Below are 20,530 nucleotides of genomic sequence, written 5' to 3'. Positions count from 1 at the left end.
CATCCTGTACTCTTCTTCACCACCCTGTACTCATCTTCACCACCCTGTATTCATCTTCACCATCCTGTACTCATCTTCACCTCCCTGTACTGTACTCATCTTCACCTCCCTGTACTGTACTCATCTTCACCTCCCTGTACTCATCTTTACCTCCCTGTACTCATCTTCACCACCCTGTACTCGTCTTCACCATCCTGTACACATCTTCACCCCCCTGTACTGTACTCATCTTCCTCTCCCTGTACTGTACTCATCTTCACCCTGTACTCATCTTCACCATTCTGTACTCATCTTCACCACCCTGTACTCATCTTCACCATCTTGTACTCATCTCCACTCCCCTGTGCTGTACTCATCTTCACCACCCTGTACTCATCTGCACCCCCCTGTGCTGTACTCATCTCCACCCCCCTGTGCTGTACTCATCTTCACCACCCTGTACTCTTTGCACCACCCTGTACTCTTTGCACCACCCTGTACTCTTTGCACCACCCTGTACTCTTTGCACCACCCTGTACTCTTTGCACCACCCTGTACTCATTGCACCACCCTGTACTCTTTGCACCACCCTGTACTCTTTGCACCACACTGTACTCTTTGCACCACCCTGTACTCTTTGCACCACCCTGTACTCTTTGCACCACCCTGTACTCTTTGCACCACCCTGTACTCTTTGCATCATGCTGTACTCATTGCACCACCCTGTACTCTTTGCACCACCCTGTACTCTTTGCACCACCCTGTACTCTTTGCATCATGCTGTACTCATTGCACCACCCTGTACTCTTTGCACCATGCTGTACTCATTGCACCACCCTGTACTCGTTGAAACAAATATTTATATATATTTGTTTAAATAAAAATAAATCAAATATTTGGCAGCCTAGCAATATCCATATGGATCATCCTCGTGCAATTATACAATGTTTGTGTGTAGGGTTTGTTTAAGGAGTTAACATTTGGCAGGTCAGCCAAAATGTCAACTATTTAGTCTAATGTTTGTTTGCATTATAACTGTTTTTATGCAAGTAACCACTTTTAGTTTGAGATTAAAATGTTATGATTCGATGGTGGCCTTAAAATTCTTGGTTTCCACAGATGAGGTCGTATCACAGCTGGTGGAAAAGAGGGTTTGTTCATGTTTTCTAATGTCCAAATATTTGTTTTTAACCTCAACTAAACTTTATCATGAAGCTAAATATAGTATGAAGGACAAGGCTTCTCTGTATATTAGTGTTCGTGGTAAATGTTTTTTGTTTTATGCACAAATTGGTTTAATGACAAAGTGCAGTTAAAACACAGTGACTGCCTAAGTGTAATGGAGAAGTTTTCTGTTTGCCTAATTCTAGATATGTTTTAATTTTGCTTAATACCATCACTAATTTTATTATCACATTTTATTACAAAAAATTACCTGTAGATTAGTTTTTTTTTATTCTTTGCATTTAATTAATTGAGATTTGAAGTGATATAATGTTATGCTTTTGATTGTTAAAATACTTATCCTACTGTGATTACATTTTGGTGTTCAGAGACTTCTTTCACTCCCGTCATATAATTAAAATACAAATAGAATTGTAATATATTTTTGCAAAAACCTTCCTCCAGATGCAGCTAGAAGCAAAGCACCATGATGTCGCACATAATTTTGATATTTTTGTTTGGATAATTTTAGTACAGTACATAAAATTTATTATTTACGAAGTTACTTGTTTGAATATATTGTGTGTGTGTGTGTGTGTTTTTGAATAAATGTACATTACTTATTTGTGTTTGATTGGAGTAAGCTCTAGCTCTTAGAACCCAGGTTTTTACCTGAATTTACCTGACATCCACTAACACAAGTAGCCTCAATGAAGACTGAGAGCCGGCAGCTTGTCAAAGGTCCCTCCAATTGCCTTGATGATCTTTTCCAGCTGTATTTTAAAAGTTAAGATTTTGGGATTTACGGGGGTTTTGGCATTATGGCTTCGGCGGGTAGGCAGTTTCATGGGTTTATAACCCTATGGGTGAAAAAGCATCTCCTGTTCTCAGTCCTACATTGTGGCTTGTTAAGCTTGAAACATCCACTGATTCCATACTCTCTTGTGCATCATGCTATGATGGACATTTTGTTTATGTCCTCACCTAGTTGTGCTTGTGGGAGTTGAGCTTTGGCTGTTTGGCCCCACCTTTCAACTGTCAATCAACTGGTGACAGATTCTGGAGCCTATTGGGCTCTATCAAATCTACATTTGAAATTGTATATGGCATCTGCCTCCATGTCATTGCCTAATGCATTCCATTTTTTAACTACTCTAATAATGAAAAAATTCTTTCTAATATCTCTGTGGCTCATTTGGGTACTAAGTTTCCATGTGTGTCCCATTGTTCGTGTTGTACCCTTGTTAAATAGTTTTCTTTGTCCACCCTGTCAATTCCACCGAGAATTTTGTAGGTGGTTCTCATGTCTTTCCTTACTCTTCTGTCTTCCAGAGACGTAAGGTTTAGCTCCCATAGCCTTTCCTCGTAGCTCATACCTATCGGTTCTGGGACTAGTCTAGTGGCATACCTCTGAATCTTCTCATTGTCTTGTGTTTAACTAGGTATAGACTCCAGGCTGGAGCTGTATACTCCAAGATTGGTCTGATATAATTGGTTTACAAGGTATTGAACAATTCCTTACCCAAGTTTCTAAAGGCAGTTCTTGTGTTGGTCAATCTAGCATATGCCACTGATGATATCCTTTTGATGTGGGCTTTTGGGGACAGGTTCGGTGTGATATCAACCCCTAGATTTTTCTCTCTATTTGACTCTTGCAGGATTTCACCTCCCAGATTGTACCTTGTATTCAGCCTCCTGCTCCCTTTGCCTAATTTCACTACTGAACACTTTCCTGAGTTTAACTGTAGTAGCCATTTTCTAGACCATTCCTCCAGTTTGTCCAGGTCATCTTGTAGTCTCTATCTTCATTTGTCTTTATTCTTCTCATAATTTTTGCATCATCAGCAAACATTGAGAAGAATGAGTCTATACCCTCTGGAAGATCCTTTACATATATTGTATCAGAAACAGGACGGGTCCAAGTACAGAGCCCTGTGGGACTCTGCTGGTGACATCTCGTCATTTTGATGTCTCCCTCCCCACAGTTACTCGCCGTTTCCTGTTGCTTAGCTACTCCTTTATACACTGGAGCACCTTATCTTTTACTTCTGCCTGTTTCTCCAACTTTTGTAACAGCTTATTATGGGGTACTGTGTCAAAGGCTTTCTGACAGTCCAAGAAAATGCAGTCTGTCCAACATTCTCTTTTTTGCCTAATTTTTGTCCTGGTCATAGAATTCTATTAAACCTGTGAGGCACGATTTACCATCCCTGAACCCATGCTGGAGGTATTTCCTGTTTCCAGTGACCTGTTATAGACCATAGAGACACACCACTTAGTGGTTCTGCACCCTCTTTTAGAATCCATAATGAGATTGTCAGGTCTAACAGCCTTTGTTACATTCGGCTCCAACAGATTTCTTTTGACCTCGTTACTGGTGGGCTCAAATTCCTCCAGTGTTGCTTTGTTCGCTGCCTCCTCTCTTAGTACAGGGGCTTCTCCATGCTCTATTGTGAAAACCTCCTGTAATCTCTAGTCAAGTTCTTCACACACCTTCTTGTCTCTTTTCTCACTACCGTGTAGTTGTTCTTGCTTGTTTTTATCGCCATTACGATTGAGCATTTGGCCTCTTTCTATATTAAATCCCCTATTTTTTTGTCCTTTGTTCTCTGGCCCTCTAGCATTTTCTGTTGAATTAATCCCATTTTCTAGGCCTGCATCTCTGTCTTGTAATATTTATTTTGCCTTAGCCATATACATCACAAAATTTGGCATGCATCTCATTTACTTCCTTTACCAATCTTCCTAATTCATTAAAGAACATATGGACACTCTAAGAATCAAGGTTTTCAACGACCTACTGTATTTCATTTACCCCCATTCTCTTCTAGGTTATATTATTATTGCATATTTTATTTACAAGAGAACATGGTCACTTTTACCCAAGGGAGGAAGATATTTAATGTCAAATACAGTATATCTTTTCTTTCTTGAATATCAAGTGCACCATTGATGGAACATCCCCTTCCCTTGTGCTTGTGGGCTGCTTAACATGTCGATGCATAAATGTCTCCATGAGGTTTACAACACTTTGTCCAAATATCCTGTTTTATCTTTGTTGGCCTCGCTGTCTATTAATTTCAAGTTGAAGTCACAAAGTATCATCAATCATGTTTTATCTTATCTGCTCTTACTATAATTTCATGATCATAATCTCTCATGATTATTATATGACCCTCTCATTTGGCATCCAGCTCCTTTGGCCATGTTTTGCTTGATGGTGAACTGTAGGTTTGCAAACCTGCAGTGCCATTATGTCAACTTCTCGTGGGTTGTCAATCATTAAGTCTCTTACCTTCAGGTGTTCTTTCACCAGCACGGCAATGCCTCCAATTACTTTTAATTTTTCTGTCACGTCTGCAAGTTGAGTAGCCCCTCAGGAATATGACCTCATTTAAAAAACTGTATTATCTTTAAGATTCATCTCTGCTAGCAAGACAATATCTGACATCTTACTATTATTGCTACAATATCTGGCATCTTAAGCTGAATATTGTTTAGCTGCAGTATTTATTATCCTACTCCATCTTTGTGGATGTGTATGTACTGTATGTATGTGTTTATATGCATGCAAATATACAGTGCATTACTTATGTTAGCAATCTATTTAAAAAAATCAAGCAGTGCCAATTTTATGTGCATGTTTGTTTCTTATAATTGCATGTCTCATGGGCTGGCTACATTTCAAGTATTTGAAATTGGCTGAACAAAACAAGAACAAACTTTTATATTTGAATTTAAATATGTTGTAATAATTAAAACAGAAGTCAGCTTATGAGGCGACAGCGACAGCCAGCAGTAGTGCAGGCAGCAGGGGAGGCAGCAGCAGCAGCAGTACTCCAGCTGGTGGCAGCCCTGCACCCAAGGAGGAACTAAACATCTCTCTACAACAGCTGGTTAGTATCTTGACAAATATTCACTGAACTGACTTTTCATTGGTAGTTATGTACTTTGCCACTCAATAAGATGCCCATGAGGTTAGATACATATACTTTACAGTACTAGCAATATAACTTGCATCATGCTTGGATGCAATTAATTGTGTTCCTTGTAGTCAGCCTAGATTATTTTTTTTTCATTGGATGTTTTGTGTGGTCTTAAAATTAATTTTTTTTTTATTTTGTTCATGTGTAAAACATACCTTTACAGTATTTGAATTAACATTTAGGAAATTTAAAACAAAAAAAAACTTGACAATGAAAGAGTTATAAAAGAAGTTCCAAAGGGACAGACAGACAGGATCTTCCAGCTCTAAATTCATGTTGACCTGGGTTGTGAAGTTCATTGATTTGCATAAAACAGGGATTTATTCCTAATAAATCCTTCAAAAACTTTTAATATGTGTGATGTTAGTGCAACTGGTCTATAGTTTTTTTGCCAAAGCTTTATTTCCTCCCTTGTGTAGAGGAGCTATATCTGCTGATTTAAGTGCTGCTGGTATCTCCCCTGTATCCAGGCTCATTCTTCATATTACAGTGAGCATTCATACTACTGGTACTTTACATTTCTTTATAAATATTTAATTCCACAAGTAAAGGACTTGCGGCAGAGTGCATGGGCATGTTGTTGATTTCTCTTTCAAAGTCTTCTGTGTTTGTGTTATTATCATTTATATTTTCTGGGGTTTGGATGCCATTCATAAAGAAGCTATTTCAATCTTTAATTTTCATGTTGTTTATTGGTGTGCCAAACATATCCCTCATACTGGCCTTTTAAGATTTCACTAATTTCTTTGTCATCCTCTGTGTGCGAACCTTTAGTTGTAAGTATGGCTTCAATACTAGTGAAGTTTTTTTATTTTGATTTTGCATATCCTTGTCCACCTTGTCTATTCCCCTCAGCATCTTGTATGTTGTGATCATATCTCCTCTATTTCTTCTGTCTTCCAAGGTTGTTAGGTCCAGTTCCTTTAGAAAATTTCCAGTTCCTCAAAGCTTAACATAAGCACTTTCATTTTAGGAGGATGGTCTGCATCCAGTGTTTCCTCTTATCTTTCATTACTCAACTGTCATTTCCACATTGATTCCTTTTAACGACCTCCTGAAATATTTTGTCGAGTTCCTCACACACCTCCATGCCATTTTCCGATGAGATAACTTAAGCTGCTACCATAAATATCTTGATATTAAATTTTAAAATAATTCGCTCTGCAGCGTGAAGAATACTGCAGGTCAGTTCAGGACGGACACTCCCGGAGCCAAACTCCCACTAGAACACCACCAGATACTGGGATCTCCATTAAACAACTTGTGAGTACAGTATTACTAAATCTCCATATAGTCCTGGTAGTACAGTCGGGTTCATTCTCGATGCACAGTCGAGAATTCTGGGTTTGAATCCCAGCTGGGACAGAAATGGTTGGGCACATTTCCTCTCACTTAATGTGCCTGTTCACCTAGCAGTAAGTAGGTACTCAGGAGATAGACAGTTTGTTGTGGGATTGCATGCTGGGTGGGGTCAGAAATTCGACCATGGGGGTCCTCGATACAAGCCTAACATGCTACACTGTATAGTGTTATTGATGATTATTTTCTTCAAAATTCCTGGTTATTTGGAAGCATTGCCTCCTGTATCATGGGGCATATACAGTATTATAACTTCCTCAGGCTCCAGAGGCTATTCAGGAATACAAATTGAAACTTAATAATCTATGGAAGCATTTAAAGTATTTAATGGAATAATTTAGGTCTTCATATGTTTTACTGGTTCATATACTGTATATATTTTTAGCTACAATAGAATAAGGTGAGGGAACATATGCCTGAAAATTGTATACACCAACATAGATGGAGTGAGATTAAAGATACTGGAGCTAAGTGATGTAATACAGCTGCAGACACCAGACATTGTTGCACTCACGGAGACAAAACTTGAAGATGATATTTTAAATGAGGTCATATTCTCAGACCTACTCAGAAGGGGCTACTCAGTTTGAAGATGGGACAGAAAAATTAGGAAAGGCGGTGGCGTTGCTGTGCTGGTGAAAGAACACCTAAAGGTAAACGAAATAATGATTGCCAATTCACGAGAAGATGACGTAATAGCACTAGAGATCTGCAATCAGGATGATAAACTAATGATCATAAATGCATATAGTCCACCGCCATGCAACACATAAACAAAGGAGGAGCTGGATAATAAATGAGAGGGTCTTATAACAATAATGAAAGAGATTATAGTGAGAGCAGATAAAGATAGATCACGACTGTTGGTAGTCATTGACTTCAACTTAAAATCCATAGACTGGGAAGCATATGACGCTAAAACAGAGGACTTTTGGACCTGTAGATTTGTAGACTTCATCCTGGAAACATTCTTGTATCAACATGTTAAACAAGCTACGAGGATGAAGGAAGGGGCTGTTTCCCCTCAATTATAGACCTGTATCATTGATGAGTGTAATAGTCAAAATATTGAAAAAAATAATTTAAAGTAAATGGGTAGAACACCTGGAGAAAAATGATATACAGTAATATCAGACAGTGTGGTTTTCTATCTGGAAGATCCTGTGTAACGAATTTACTCAGTTTCTATGATCGAGCCACAGAGATTTTACAGGAAAGAGATGGTTGTGTTGACTGCATCTATCTGGACCTAAAAAAGGCTTTCAGCAGAGTTCCACATAAGAGGTTGAAGGAAGCTGGAACATACAGGAGGGGTGACAGGTAAGCTTCTAACATGGATGAAAAATTTTCTGATAGAAACATGATGGCAGTAATCAGAGGCAATGTATTGGACTGGAGAAATGTGACAAGTGGAGTACCACAGGGTTCAGTTCTTGCACAGGTAATGTTCATTGTCTACATAAATGATCTGCCGGATGGAATAGAGAATTATATGATCATGTTTGCTGATGGTGCTAAGATAATAGGAAGGATAAGAAATGTATATGATTGTAATGCCCTTCAAGAAGACCTGGACAAAATAAGTATATGGAGCACCACATGGCAAATGGGATTTAATGTGCATAAATGCCATGTTATGGAATATGGAATAGAAGAACATAGACCCTACACAACGGGGAAGGGGATGTTCCATCAATAGTGAATCAAATATTCACCAGGAAAGAAGAAGATATATTTAACATCCAGTACCTTCCTCCCTTGGGTAAGAGTGATCACGTCCTGTTTGACATTAAATATGCTTTGTGATATAATCTAGAAGAGAATGGGGACATTAAAACAGTTGATAAACTCGATTTCAAGAGAGGACACTATGGAGAATTTAAATTTTTTTAATGAGTTTAATCGGAGAGACTTGTTGCTAGGCAAGGAAGTAAATGAGATGTATGAAAAATTTTGTGAAATATACAAATGAAGGCACACAAACATTCATACCAAACCAAAGATGTAGGACCAGGAAACAGGATTGGTTCAACAGAAATTGTGAGAGGGCCAGAGAGGAAAAGACAAAACAATGGGTTCAATATAGGAAGAGACCTAACCCACAAACATACCAGCACTACAAGCAAACAAGAAACTATTACACAACAGTAAGGAGAGAGGCAGAAGGAATCTTTGATTAAGATATAGCAGACAAATGTAAAACTGATCCAGGCCTTTGCTATAAATTCATTAAAAGTAAGCTCATGTAAAGGAAACAATTCAGAGATTGAGAACAGGGAACAGGACTACTGTACTGAGAATGAAAAAGAAATGTGTGAAATGCTAAATGAACAGTTCCAAAGTGTATTTCATAGAACTGGATCCAATACCAATTCCTGAATAATCCATAGAGTATATAGAGATATCTTAAGAAAAAGTGGAAAAATTACTCAAGGGGGACTAGGAAGAAATAAAGCAGTTGGATCTGATGGCCTTTCACCTTGGGTGCTGCGAGAATCTGCAACTGAGCTGACCTTTCCATTCCCAGTAATGTTCCAAACATCCTAGTGCACAGGAATCTTAGCAGATATATGGAAAAAGCAAACATAGTAACAATCTATAAAAATGGTATTCGAGAGGAACCTCTAAATTAGAGACTCGTATCACTAACAAGCGTGGTTGTCAAAGTACTAAAAACTATAGTTGAAGCCAAATGGGTTGGAACACTTAGAGAGTAGTGATATAATAACAGGCAAACAGCATGGTTTTTGAACAGGAAGATCCTGTGTAACAAATCTACTTAAATTTTATGATAGAGCCACAGAGATACAGTATTACAGGAGAGAGGTGGTTGGGTTGACTGTGTCTATCTGGATCTAAAGAAAGGCTTTTGAGTACCACACAAGAGGTTGTTTTGGAAACTGGAACATACTTGAGGGATGACAGGGATGAAAAAAATTCTGACTGACAAAACAATGAGGGAGGACATCAAAGGCAATGTATCTGACTGAGGAGTGTTATTAGCAGAGTCCCGTAGGGTTCAGTTCTTGCACTGGTAATGTTCATCACCTATATAAATTATCTACCAGAAGGAACATAGAATTATTTGCACATGTTTGCTAATGATGCTAAGCTACTAGGGAAGATAGGAGACCAAGATTGTCATGCTCTTCAAATTGACCTAGATAAAATAAGCACTTGGAGCACGATGTGGCAAATAGAATTCAGTATGAATAAATGCCATGTTATGGAATGTTGAATACAAGGATATAGACTACACACATCCTACAAATTATGTGGAAAGGAATTAAAAGAACTCCTAACAAGGAAAGAGATCTAGGGGTAGTTCTGGATAGTAGATTATCACAAGAACAACAACACAGGGCAGTGTGGAAGGAACATATGCTGTACTTTCCATCTTCAGACTTGCTTTTAATTATATGAATAGTGAAATACTAAAGAAACTGTTTATGACTTTTGCAAAACCAAAATTGGAATGTTCAGCAGTTGCGTATGGTGTCCATATCTCAAGAAGCAAATCAATAAGCTGGAAAAGGTGCAAAGGCATGCTACAAAATGGCTTCCAGAACTGAAAAACAAGAGTTATGTAAAGAAGCTAGCAGCATTACATATGCCAAAGCTAGAAGATAGAAGGAAAAGGTGGTGATATGATCATCAAAATATTAACAGGAATCGACCAAATTGAGAATGAGGAATTCCTGAAACTGGCAAAATAAAATAACAGCCTCAGAAAAGTGAGCATCACATCAAATCTTGTCATAAATGGATGTAAACAGAGTAACACTCGGAGCCTTTCAAGACAAACAAGAAGGCCTTCTGAACTATATACGGCTTGTGGAAGGCCAGTCCTATAGTGTGCAGCAGCAGCATGAACCCACATCTCACAAAATTAAACTCAAATTTGAATAGGGCATAGATTTGCCACAAGACAAATCTATAAAATAGGTGAAATATGAAGAAAAATTTAAGAAGCTGAACCTGCAAACACTGAAGGCAAGAAAAAGCCAAATGAGTTATGATCACAATGTACAAGAAACTGAATGATATAGACAGTAAATAAGGAGACTTTTTAAAATAAGAAGTAGAATGAGAGAACACGAGTGGAAATTGATCTTCAGTACAATTCAGTTTAGGAGAAATTCAGTACAAATCAGTTTAGGAGAAGTAGAAAAGTACTCTACTGTACTCTTGTAGTGCGTACTAAATAAATTGGGTAATGAGATGTAAGCAGATGTAGTAGAGTCTAATTCAATCCACAGCTTTAAAATTAGAGGTGAAAAGTTCTGTGGTGTAGTGGTTGCACACTTGCTACATGCTTTGGGAGTGATTTTTGATTGTGTTTGAATTATAGGCAGAAAGGGTTGTCTGTGTGCTGATCCTTACCCTTACTCGCCCTTGTTCACTAATTCATAATTGGGAACCTGGTTGATAACCAATTGGTAAGTTGTGTTTCAGCAAAAAACTAGTCTTGGTTGGCTGTGTTCCAGGAAAAACTAGTACTGTATTGATGGATTGTCTTCTGGGGAAAACTAGTATTGATAGGTTGTGTTTCAGGGAAAACCTGGAAATGGCAGGTTGTGTTCCAGTGAAAGCTAGTATTGGTGTGTTGTGCTCTAAGGGAAACTAGCATTGCTGGTTTAAAACTAGTATTGGTGGGTTGTCTGCCAGGGAAAAACTAGTATTGGCGGGTTGGGTTACAGGGAAAACTAGTATTGGCGAGTTGTGTTCCAGGGAACACTAGTATTGGCGAGTTGTGTTCCAGGGAACACTAGTATTGGCGAGTTGTGTTCCAGGGAACACTAGTATTGGCGAGTTGTGTTCCAGGGAACACTAGTATTGGTGAGTTGTGTTCCAGGGAACACTAGTATTGGTGAGTTGTGTTCCAGGGAACACTAGTATTGGTGAGTTGTGTTCCAGGGAACACTAGTATTGGTGGGATGTGTTCCAGAGAAAAACTAGTATTGGTGGGATGTTTCAGGAAAAAAATGGTATTGGTGGATGTGTTCCAGGTGGAAAACTAGCATTAGTGGGTTGTGTTTTGAGAAGAAACTAGTAGGGTTAGGCTTAAGGGCTTAAGATGAGCTATGGGAAGGAAATTTTTTTAGGTCTGCTTACAAAGTCAAAATTTGTCTGCTGTACCACCTGTGTAAATTAAGTAATTATCAAAAGAAGGCACCAAGTCAGGAAGGCTAAGTAGTATCAACCCATCTGTGGGGAAAAAAATGAATGCCAGTTGTACCAGATCATCAGAAGTAACACACTGGGCCCAAGAGGTAATCTTCTGTATCAACAAGCACTCGAAAGTGAGAACTTACTCATACACTCGACATTTACCTGTATTTATTTTTCTCTCATAAGTTTTTGAGTGCTCACCTAGTTGTGCTTGTGGGAGGTTGAGCTTTGGGTCTTTGATCCCACCTCTCAACTGTCGATCAACTGGTGTACAGATTCTTGAGCCTATTGGGTCCTCTCATATCTACATTTGAAGCTGTGTATGGAGTCTGCCTCCACCACATCTCTGCCTAATGCAGTCCATCTGTTAACTACTGTACTCTGCTGTTAACACTACTGGGACGCCTGACAGCTGGGTAGACAGCGCTTTGGATTCGTAGTCCTGAGGTTCCAAGTTTGATCCCCGGTGAAGGCGGAGACAAATGGGCAAAATGTTTCTTTCACCCTGATGCCCGTTACCTAGCAGTAAATAGGTACCTAGAGTTAGACAGCTGCTACGGGCTGCCTCCTGGGGGTTGTGTAACAAAAAGGAGGCCTGGTCGAGGACTGGGCCACGGGGACGCTAAACCCCGAAATCATCTCAAGATAGCTTAAAGATAACCTACTCTTGACACTGAAAAAGTTCTTTCTAACATACCTGTGGCTCATTTGGGTACTAAGTTTCCACCTGTGTCCCCTTGTTTGCATGCCACTCATGCTAAATAGTTTATCTTTATCTACCCTGTCAATTCCTGAGAATTTTATAGGTAGTGATCATGTCTCTCCTAGTACAGTACTTCTGTTTGTGTAATGAGGTTTAGTTCCAGCAATCTTTCCTTGTAGCTCATTCCCCTCATCTAGGGGGATTAGCCTGGTGGCATACCTCTGAACCTTTACTAACTTCATTTTGTATTTGAATAGATGTGAACTCCACGCTGGAGCCGCATATTCCAGTATTGGTCTGACATATGAGGTATACAAGGCTCTGAATGATTCCTTACACAAATGTCTGAAGGCAGTTCTTATATTCACCACCCTTACATATGCCACTGATAGTATTATGTTATAGGAACAACATAACATATGGATAAAATATATGTTGACAGGATTCGGTGAAATATAGCCCGCCCACCCTTTTTTTTTAATCAAGATGTGTAGATTCTCAATGTTTGTGTAAAATAAAATGGAAATAAAAAATATAATATCCTGAAGGCTTCATATTGATTAAATGTTCATTAATTTTAATATATTATCAAACTTGTACTCTGTTTTCACTCTTATAATACACTTCACTTGCCTGTTCAGCCTCCCAAGCACGAAACTGTCATGTCTGTAAGTTTTATATTCTGTTTGTACCCGGCTTTTGTTTATATTAGTAAAAGGCAGTGCCCTTTCAGCAGTAGATTGCAATTAGATTCTAGTATTTTTCATAGCATAGCTTGATTTATTCATACATTAAGAACTACTGTAACAGTTACTCAGCACTGCTTGCACAGAAAACTGAGGCCATATCTTCCCTACATACAATATTCATTGCAACATCATTACTATGACTGATTCTCCTGGGCTTCTGAAGATCTCTCAGGATCAGAATTTCATGGTTATTCTTCTGTATACACACACACACACACAGATACTGGTTCAAATTCTGCATATGAAAATAACTCCTCATGAAACCCAGAGACATGGCAGGAGGTGCAAAATAGCTGTTGAGAAGCAAAGGTGCAATAGGTACGCCAAGAGACACTTCTGTCAACATCAAGGGGCCCCAAGACTTTTCAACACTTTCCTTCTAAATTTAAAGGACATAACTAGCCAACCTCTCACAGTGTTCAAAAGAGAACTAAATACCCCCAAAGAATACCTGCATCTAACAGCCTGGTTGACCAAATCATCAATCAGGAGGTCTGGTCAGAGACTGAATAGTGGAGACATTGATCTTCATAACCAACACAAGATAAACACCCACTTTCCAATCTTGCAACTTCCTTGCAACTCTGGCTAACCCCCTTGGCTTCCTGGATTATCCTAACATCAAAATTTTATGGCCCCTGGCATTCCTCAAAATTCGTGGCTTTTAAAATTAATTTTGTTATGAAAAAAAGTAAAGAGAATTGTATCATGGGAGACTACCTTCACAAATCCTTGCTAACTCAGCCACACACCAAGTAGCATTAGTAATTACAAATTGCAACGCTAGAGGATTCAAGCAAGATATGCAGTATGAAAATGCCATGCATTTCTTTAAGGTAAATAAAAATATGATTTATTACTGTACAGCAAAGTTTTAGTATATAACAATTTATTTTTCTTGTGTTTATATAATTGAAAAAAAGGCCTCCTGATGGCATCTCTGATTACAACAAATTGTGGTTGGTTCCATATAGTTTGCTGAATTGAGGTTGCACTGTATTGCAATAACTGTATTAATATTCTTCCAAACAGTATTTTTATTTATAATTTACTGATATTCAATTACTTTCAAATACTCATTGTAGCTATAATTTATATCTTTGCAACTAAATTATGAACATACTGTATTAACTTTTTGTTATAGTACTAACTTTATTGTCTTTATAGTAGAGCTTTACTAACCTATTACTAATTTAGTGATATAAATTTAGACTGAGAAATCTTATGCAGTATATATATATATAAAGTTTTTATTTGTAGCTTCTCAAATATTAGAGCCACTAACCACTAACCCTATGTTGGAATGCACATCAGACCCGGAGCATGACAGATCTTCGAGTTCTAGATCAAGACATCAACAGTTCCATAATTGAAGGTGATCGTGTTGCCTTGGCCACAGTCAATGTGAAAGCTTTGGTAAGTTTTACACCAAAAATCTAAAGATCTACAACAAGTAGACAGGATAAACAAGGTTTAGCTGTAGATATATATACTCTACTGTACATTTTTCTGAGCTTTCTGAGTTACTACATTTGGTTGCTCCTTAAGGCAAGAGTCCTTTGTCACAGACTGTTGTGTATTCATGAATAGTCTCCGTGACACAGTGGTAACACACTTGCCCCACACTTTGCGAGTGATTTGGCCTGGGAGCTTACCCTGGCCAGGGAGGATTGACTAAGCGCCAATCCCTAACTATACGCCTCTGTTCACTCGGCACCGAATGGGTACTTGGTTGTTAAACTATATGGTGGATCGTATTCCAGGGAAAATTAAGATAACGACCGGCTCGAAATGCTATGCATGCTAGTGGCTTTACAAGAATGTAAGAACTCTTTTATATATACAATAAATCAATAAATAAATAAATAAGTAGAACATTGTTCAGGCACCACTACTGTAGGGATCACTTTAAATACCCTCACAGGATCATATAAGGTCTTTGAGTGGCATGTGAGAAAAGTTCAATCCTGCATAAGGTGATCATCATGGGTCCATTCTAAAAGATTTGGACCCCTATAGAATCCTCACTTGGTATCACAAGTGATTGCCAAGTAAAGCTTCTAAATGGCTTAATTGCCTGCCTGACAGAATCAGTCACTTACCAACAGGTGTAGTACTAATACCTACCCAAGGTTCCAAAACCCAAATTGTTGCATTTTTCTAATTGCCCATGTTCTGTCAGCAGATAAGGACCTATCCTAAGTGACTTGTTTTCATCAACTGAAATACAGTACAGTACTGTATTGTTTGTGTACAGTGACTTAAGCTATCTCTATATGTTTGCCTTGTGTGTCCATGCTTAATAAGTCCTTGTGTGTCCTCTGATTACCTTTGTGTTTAATGGGTCTTCCTGCTTCCTTTGATTCTCCAACCTGAGTTTACTGTATATCACATTATTCACGGTTATTTAGGCATTGCTCTTAGTACTTGGGTTTTTGTTGCCATGCACAGGGGGTTTACTTGGTCATCGACACACTGTGAGAGTCGACGACGTGTCATTTGTACCCTAAGGTTAGTGATAGTCGAGCAGTCCTGCCTTGACAGCCAGGCTCCTACAGTATTTTTAACTGTGAGAAGCCATAATTTATAATGATGCAGCATGTCAGGTCATATGAAGTTCATGAACCCCAATGACCATCTCTTTACGCCACGCCCTCTACATTCCCATGTTGGACATATGGTCGGTTTTACCCTCACATATGCAATGTGTTTGGGTGTCCACCCCTATTTATATCCTTTATCAGAACAGAAAGGCGAGAACTCAAGGTTCAAAGCACTCTTTGACTTTAAGTGCTTAAGCTCTGTGTTTGTCAGACAAGCACCATCTTTCAGTTATTGTGAAAGGTATTGTGGGTAAAACCTCAAGAATCTCCTCCACCTCTTTAGGATGGTTTGCTTACAGGGTTTAGTGTGGTTTCGTGCTCAATGTAAGTGGGGAAGAGGAAGGGGGTTCAGGTGGCAAATGGTGGTGTTGGTGCCTTCATTCTCTAATCCCTCTCAGCTGACTGAGAAGGGCTAGAGAATGAAGGCACCAACATGCAAGATACAAGGTGAGGGCTCATAACCTTGTACAGTATCTTTCAACACTACTTTGCATCACAGGGGCAGTCTGTATCTTCATTTTTACTTTGCTACTGGAGTCTGTGGCATCTGTGGCTTACCTTTTGGAACAACTGTGTGTGATAGCTCAGGAATAAGTATTTGAGTCACTATGACAAGCTTTCTTTTTCTTTTGGAAAATTTGGTTGCTCCCAACCCCTCTCATTCTCTCCTGGGGTAAGGTTTTGTATAATATTTGCATGAAGACAATTGTGGCATAATCAGGGTTTGAGAATCCAGGGTAGAAGTTGGTACTGAACTGCCTGTTTGGTTTGGCCAGACAGGTAAATGAACTGTTTTTGAATCCTATTTTGGTGGTCACTTATGATGCCAAGGGAGAATAAGATATGGCTTCAAGTCTGTTGAGAAGTACAGTTCTCTGCTGTACTTATTATCATCATTTTTATAATTCAGTTTTTCTGTACCTCCCTAGCACGATATATGACCCTACAAGAGCATTTGAAAAAGTCTGCAGTGTTGGTTCCTGAATAATTTTCCCTGCCTGTCTGTTCATAAGTCTCTGTATGACAGTAGATTGTCACCTCAAGGAGCAACCGAATGTCTATTGTACTCCTGAGAAGCAAGATCTTGTATTACTTTAATAGATATATAATTAGTGTTGGGGAATACATCTAACATTGTTTAATATATGTTATTGCATGAAATGTGAGATGCAATTCATAATAGACAGAATTACTCCAATATGTGGTATGCACTAGACAAAAATGGAATTACCTGTACAGTTTGTACTATTAAATCCATTTATATTTTTATTTGAACTTATGGACCAATATGCAGTAGAATCTTAAAAAAATTATTTGTCTATTTCATCAATGTAAAATTTGTAGTAAATGTCCTCTATGTAATACATTAGTTTCACATATAATATATCTTAACATTTGCATGTGGCTGTATGTACAGAACTTGGAACCTTACATGATACACTTTGGAGATAATATAGTAAAATTCCACCTATATTTTCTAGTCCTGCTTTCTCATGATGAACTTTCTCCCCATGAGAAGATTCCAAAATACTTTTTCTCCTATGAAAAAAGCTAGAAAAAACTAAATCTAGTATTGAGGTACTGTGCAAGGGAGATGGAACCTTCACAGATGACGATAAAGAAATGAGTGAAACCGAGGATACAGGATACGATTGTTTTCATTGAACCCATAAACTCACTGGAGATTGATAATCGAATAACAAATCACATATCAGATGTCACCCTAACCCCACTAGACTTTGAAGTAGCCATAGACAGTATATGCCTATGCATTCTGCACCAGGCACTGATTACTAGAATTCAGTATTTATCAAGAAGTGTAAAACCACCACTATTGTAGGCACCTAAAATTATTTGGAGATGAAGCCTAGATACTGGTGTTATCCCTGACATTTAAAGCAGTGAAGATAGCACCACTCCATAAGTGAGGAAATAAAGCAAAGGCAAAAAATGGTAAACCAATAGCACTACATCACATGTCGTAAAAATCTTTGAGTGCTAAGAATTAAGTTCACAAGGCACATGGACTCACACTGTCTACATAACACCAAACAACATGTACAGTATTCAGGAAAGAGCACTCCTTAGTCTCACAATTGCTAGACCATTATGACATGTCCTTAGCTGCCATGGAAGACAAGCAAAACACTGATGTAATATGCATAGTTTTCGTGAAAGCTTTTAAGAAGTATGACCGTAGTGTTACTTCACTCAAAGGGAATTACTGGTAAAGTAGGAAGATAGAATTTTAATTTCCTAATGACTAAAACCCAATGTGTAACATGGTCATAAAATTGGGATTATCCACTGTAAAAAGCTGTCCCTAAGGCGCTGTGCATGCTCCAGTACTTTTTCTCATCCTCATAACATAGACCAAAACAATAGTACCACATCATCTTTTGCAGATGACGCTAGGATTTTTATGAGAATAGACAATACAGAGAACCAGCAAACCTCCAAACTGATGTAAATTAGAGCTTTCAGTGGGCCACAGAAAATAATATCATGTTTAATGAAGATAAGTTCTAGCTCCTGTACCAAGGAAAATCAAAATTATAAAAATAGAAACCGCATGTAAAATGCAGTCAAATCACAATATAGAATGAAAAAGTAATGTAAAGGATTTGGGAGTAATCATATCAGAAGACCTTACTTCTAAAGAACCCAATACAGTTACTATCATGGCTGCAAGAAAAATTATTGGCTAGACAAGAAGAACATTTCACATGATAAGGCATACCAGTGATAAATACTTTCCATAACTTTTTCCAAGTGCTCTCTAGGAATAATGTTGCATAATAACAGCTCCATTCAAACCTGGAGAAATTGCTGGTCTGGAGAACTTGTGAAGATCCTTTACTACTAGAATCCACTCAATAAAACATCTAAAGTTTTGGGACCACTTAAATTTTTAACTAGATTCTTTAAGATTTGTATTCCCTAGAGTGCATGTGGTTGGGGTAGTGAAGGGGCGGGTAGATAAGATAATAATTTACACTTGGAAAATATTAAAAGGGACTGGTTCCAAATCTGCACATGGAAATAACATCACATAAAAACCAGAAGGCATGGCAGTTAGTACAAAATAGCCCTGTTGTAAAGTAGAGGTGCAATAGGTAAGATGAGAGAGAACTTTTATCAACATCAAAGACCCAATATTTTCAAAACACTCCACTTAAACATAATGGACATAATTGGCCAACCTCTCATGGTGTTCAAAAGAGAACTTGATAAATACCTCCAAAGGATACCTGATGAACCAGGCTGCAATTCATTCATCAGGTTGCGAGCACCTTCTTGCACCACATGCTTCACCGCCCTACGCTCATTATATTCACTCTGTTCATTATGCCACTTTGTACCAATTACATCTCCCTGAAGTTGTTATAATCCCTGTAATCACTACATCCCTATACAAATTACATCAGCCTGTTCATATCCTGAGAATTATATACTCGCCCATCGGATACCATTTTCATTCAACTTCAAGCATTTTAAACAAAATTCTGCTGAAAAGTCCTGATTTTATTAACATCAAGTCTTGCTGTAACAAAACAATAGGAAATATTACAAAATAAATGCAATTTCAAATTTTAAATTAAGGTGAATTATCTTGTACATTTTATTGTTAAAAAATACTAATATACTGTACTGTAATTGGATTAGAAAGCATGTAATGTAACCTGCATGTGTGTTGTGTTGTGAACAGACACGCAGCTTTTCTGACCTGACACGACTTTATGACCCTATTGTGTCATCGCCACTAAGTGCTCAACCTCAACATGACATTCCATCTCGCTCAGTCTCTGTTAAAAAATTGGTAAGTTTAGAAAAAATAATTTTTTTACGCTTTCTGCTGTTACCTCTCAGATAAGACCTACTTTGGATAGAATATACTATAATTATATTAATTAATAATATATTAATATAATATATTAAGTAATTAATTACAATAATCAGTGTGTACAATATAACATCAGAATTTCCTCTGTAAATACCGTAGATATGTGTTTTTATCAGAAAATCATTGATGCTTCAGTATTAAAATTATTCTGTTGTGAAGTTCATAAGCTCAGATCTTCCCTTATACAGTACTGGAGACATACTACTTGTGCAATCAGGAAGTGAGATTTCTGGCTTTCATTTAAATGAACCAGAAAATACAAGGATATAAAAATAAATAAGACACTTTAATAGTGAAGATAACATATTGCAAGCAAACAGGGAAAATATAGCCAGAAAATACAAAGATATCATAGTTGACTAAACTGTCACTAGTACAATAGATAATAAGGTGATAGAGTACCAGTGCAGAATTATAGTTAATGTTGAGGAGGAAAATGAGTTTGGATGAAACCTAAGAGCGCACGCCAGTAAAGAATGTACATACTGTACTGTATAATTTTGATTAAAATATTTGTAATTTTATAGTGGAAAAACTAGACTGATACTATGAAATATAAAGTTAAATACTACTGTATATATTCATTATACAGACTTAAAGCATGTTTTTTCATAGAAGACTTTAGGAAAAGGATTAAGATTTAATTGGTAGTGAATTCTTCAATAAGATTAGCATAGGAGAAACATAAGATGTACAGTATTTAAAAAGTGAGTTAGATTAAGTATGGTAATGTATAGTGATTACAATTACTTGATTTCTTGAAGAGTAATATTTAAATTTATTGGAAATAATATTGGATGGAAAAAGAGAAAAGATGGGGGAAAGCATTAATTTAAAGAGAAAGAGACAAATGGTTGAATTAAAAGTAAAGAATATATGAAAGTGAGGGAGACTTAGGTGCTGTACTAGCA

At 37.7% G+C, this 20,530-nt stretch overlaps 1 protein-coding gene across 34 annotated transcripts in view; it reads left to right on the top strand.

The window, feature by feature from the left end:
- Nucleotides 1-20,530, top strand: part of LOC123764935 (microtubule-associated protein futsch) — a 229,995-nt gene that overhangs the window by 35,833 nt on the left and 173,632 nt on the right. For 17 of the 34 annotated variants that reach the window (XM_069333230.1, XM_069333222.1, XM_069333231.1 and 14 more), the window contains 4 exons: nucleotides 4,908-5,039; nucleotides 6,297-6,392; nucleotides 14,427-14,528; nucleotides 19,425-19,535. The exons of 2 other annotated variants lie outside the window; for them this stretch is intronic. In XM_069333230.1, the coding sequence (XP_069189331.1) occupies nucleotides 4,908-5,039; nucleotides 6,297-6,392; nucleotides 14,427-14,528; nucleotides 19,425-19,535 (441 nt within the window). The remainder of the gene's footprint in view (nucleotides 1-4,907; nucleotides 5,040-6,296; nucleotides 6,393-14,426; nucleotides 14,529-19,424; nucleotides 19,536-20,530) is intronic. 15 more of the 34 variants (XM_069333247.1, XM_069333246.1, XM_069333241.1 and 12 more) reach the window with 3 other exon arrangements.

The sequence above is a fragment of the Procambarus clarkii genome, chromosome 29 (assembly GCF_040958095.1).
Source record: "Procambarus clarkii isolate CNS0578487 chromosome 29, FALCON_Pclarkii_2.0, whole genome shotgun sequence".
Classification (NCBI taxonomy): domain Eukaryota; kingdom Metazoa; phylum Arthropoda; class Malacostraca; order Decapoda; family Cambaridae; genus Procambarus; species Procambarus clarkii.
The sequence above is the reverse complement of the archived record's forward strand: the minus strand, read 5'-3'. Positions and strand labels throughout refer to the sequence as shown.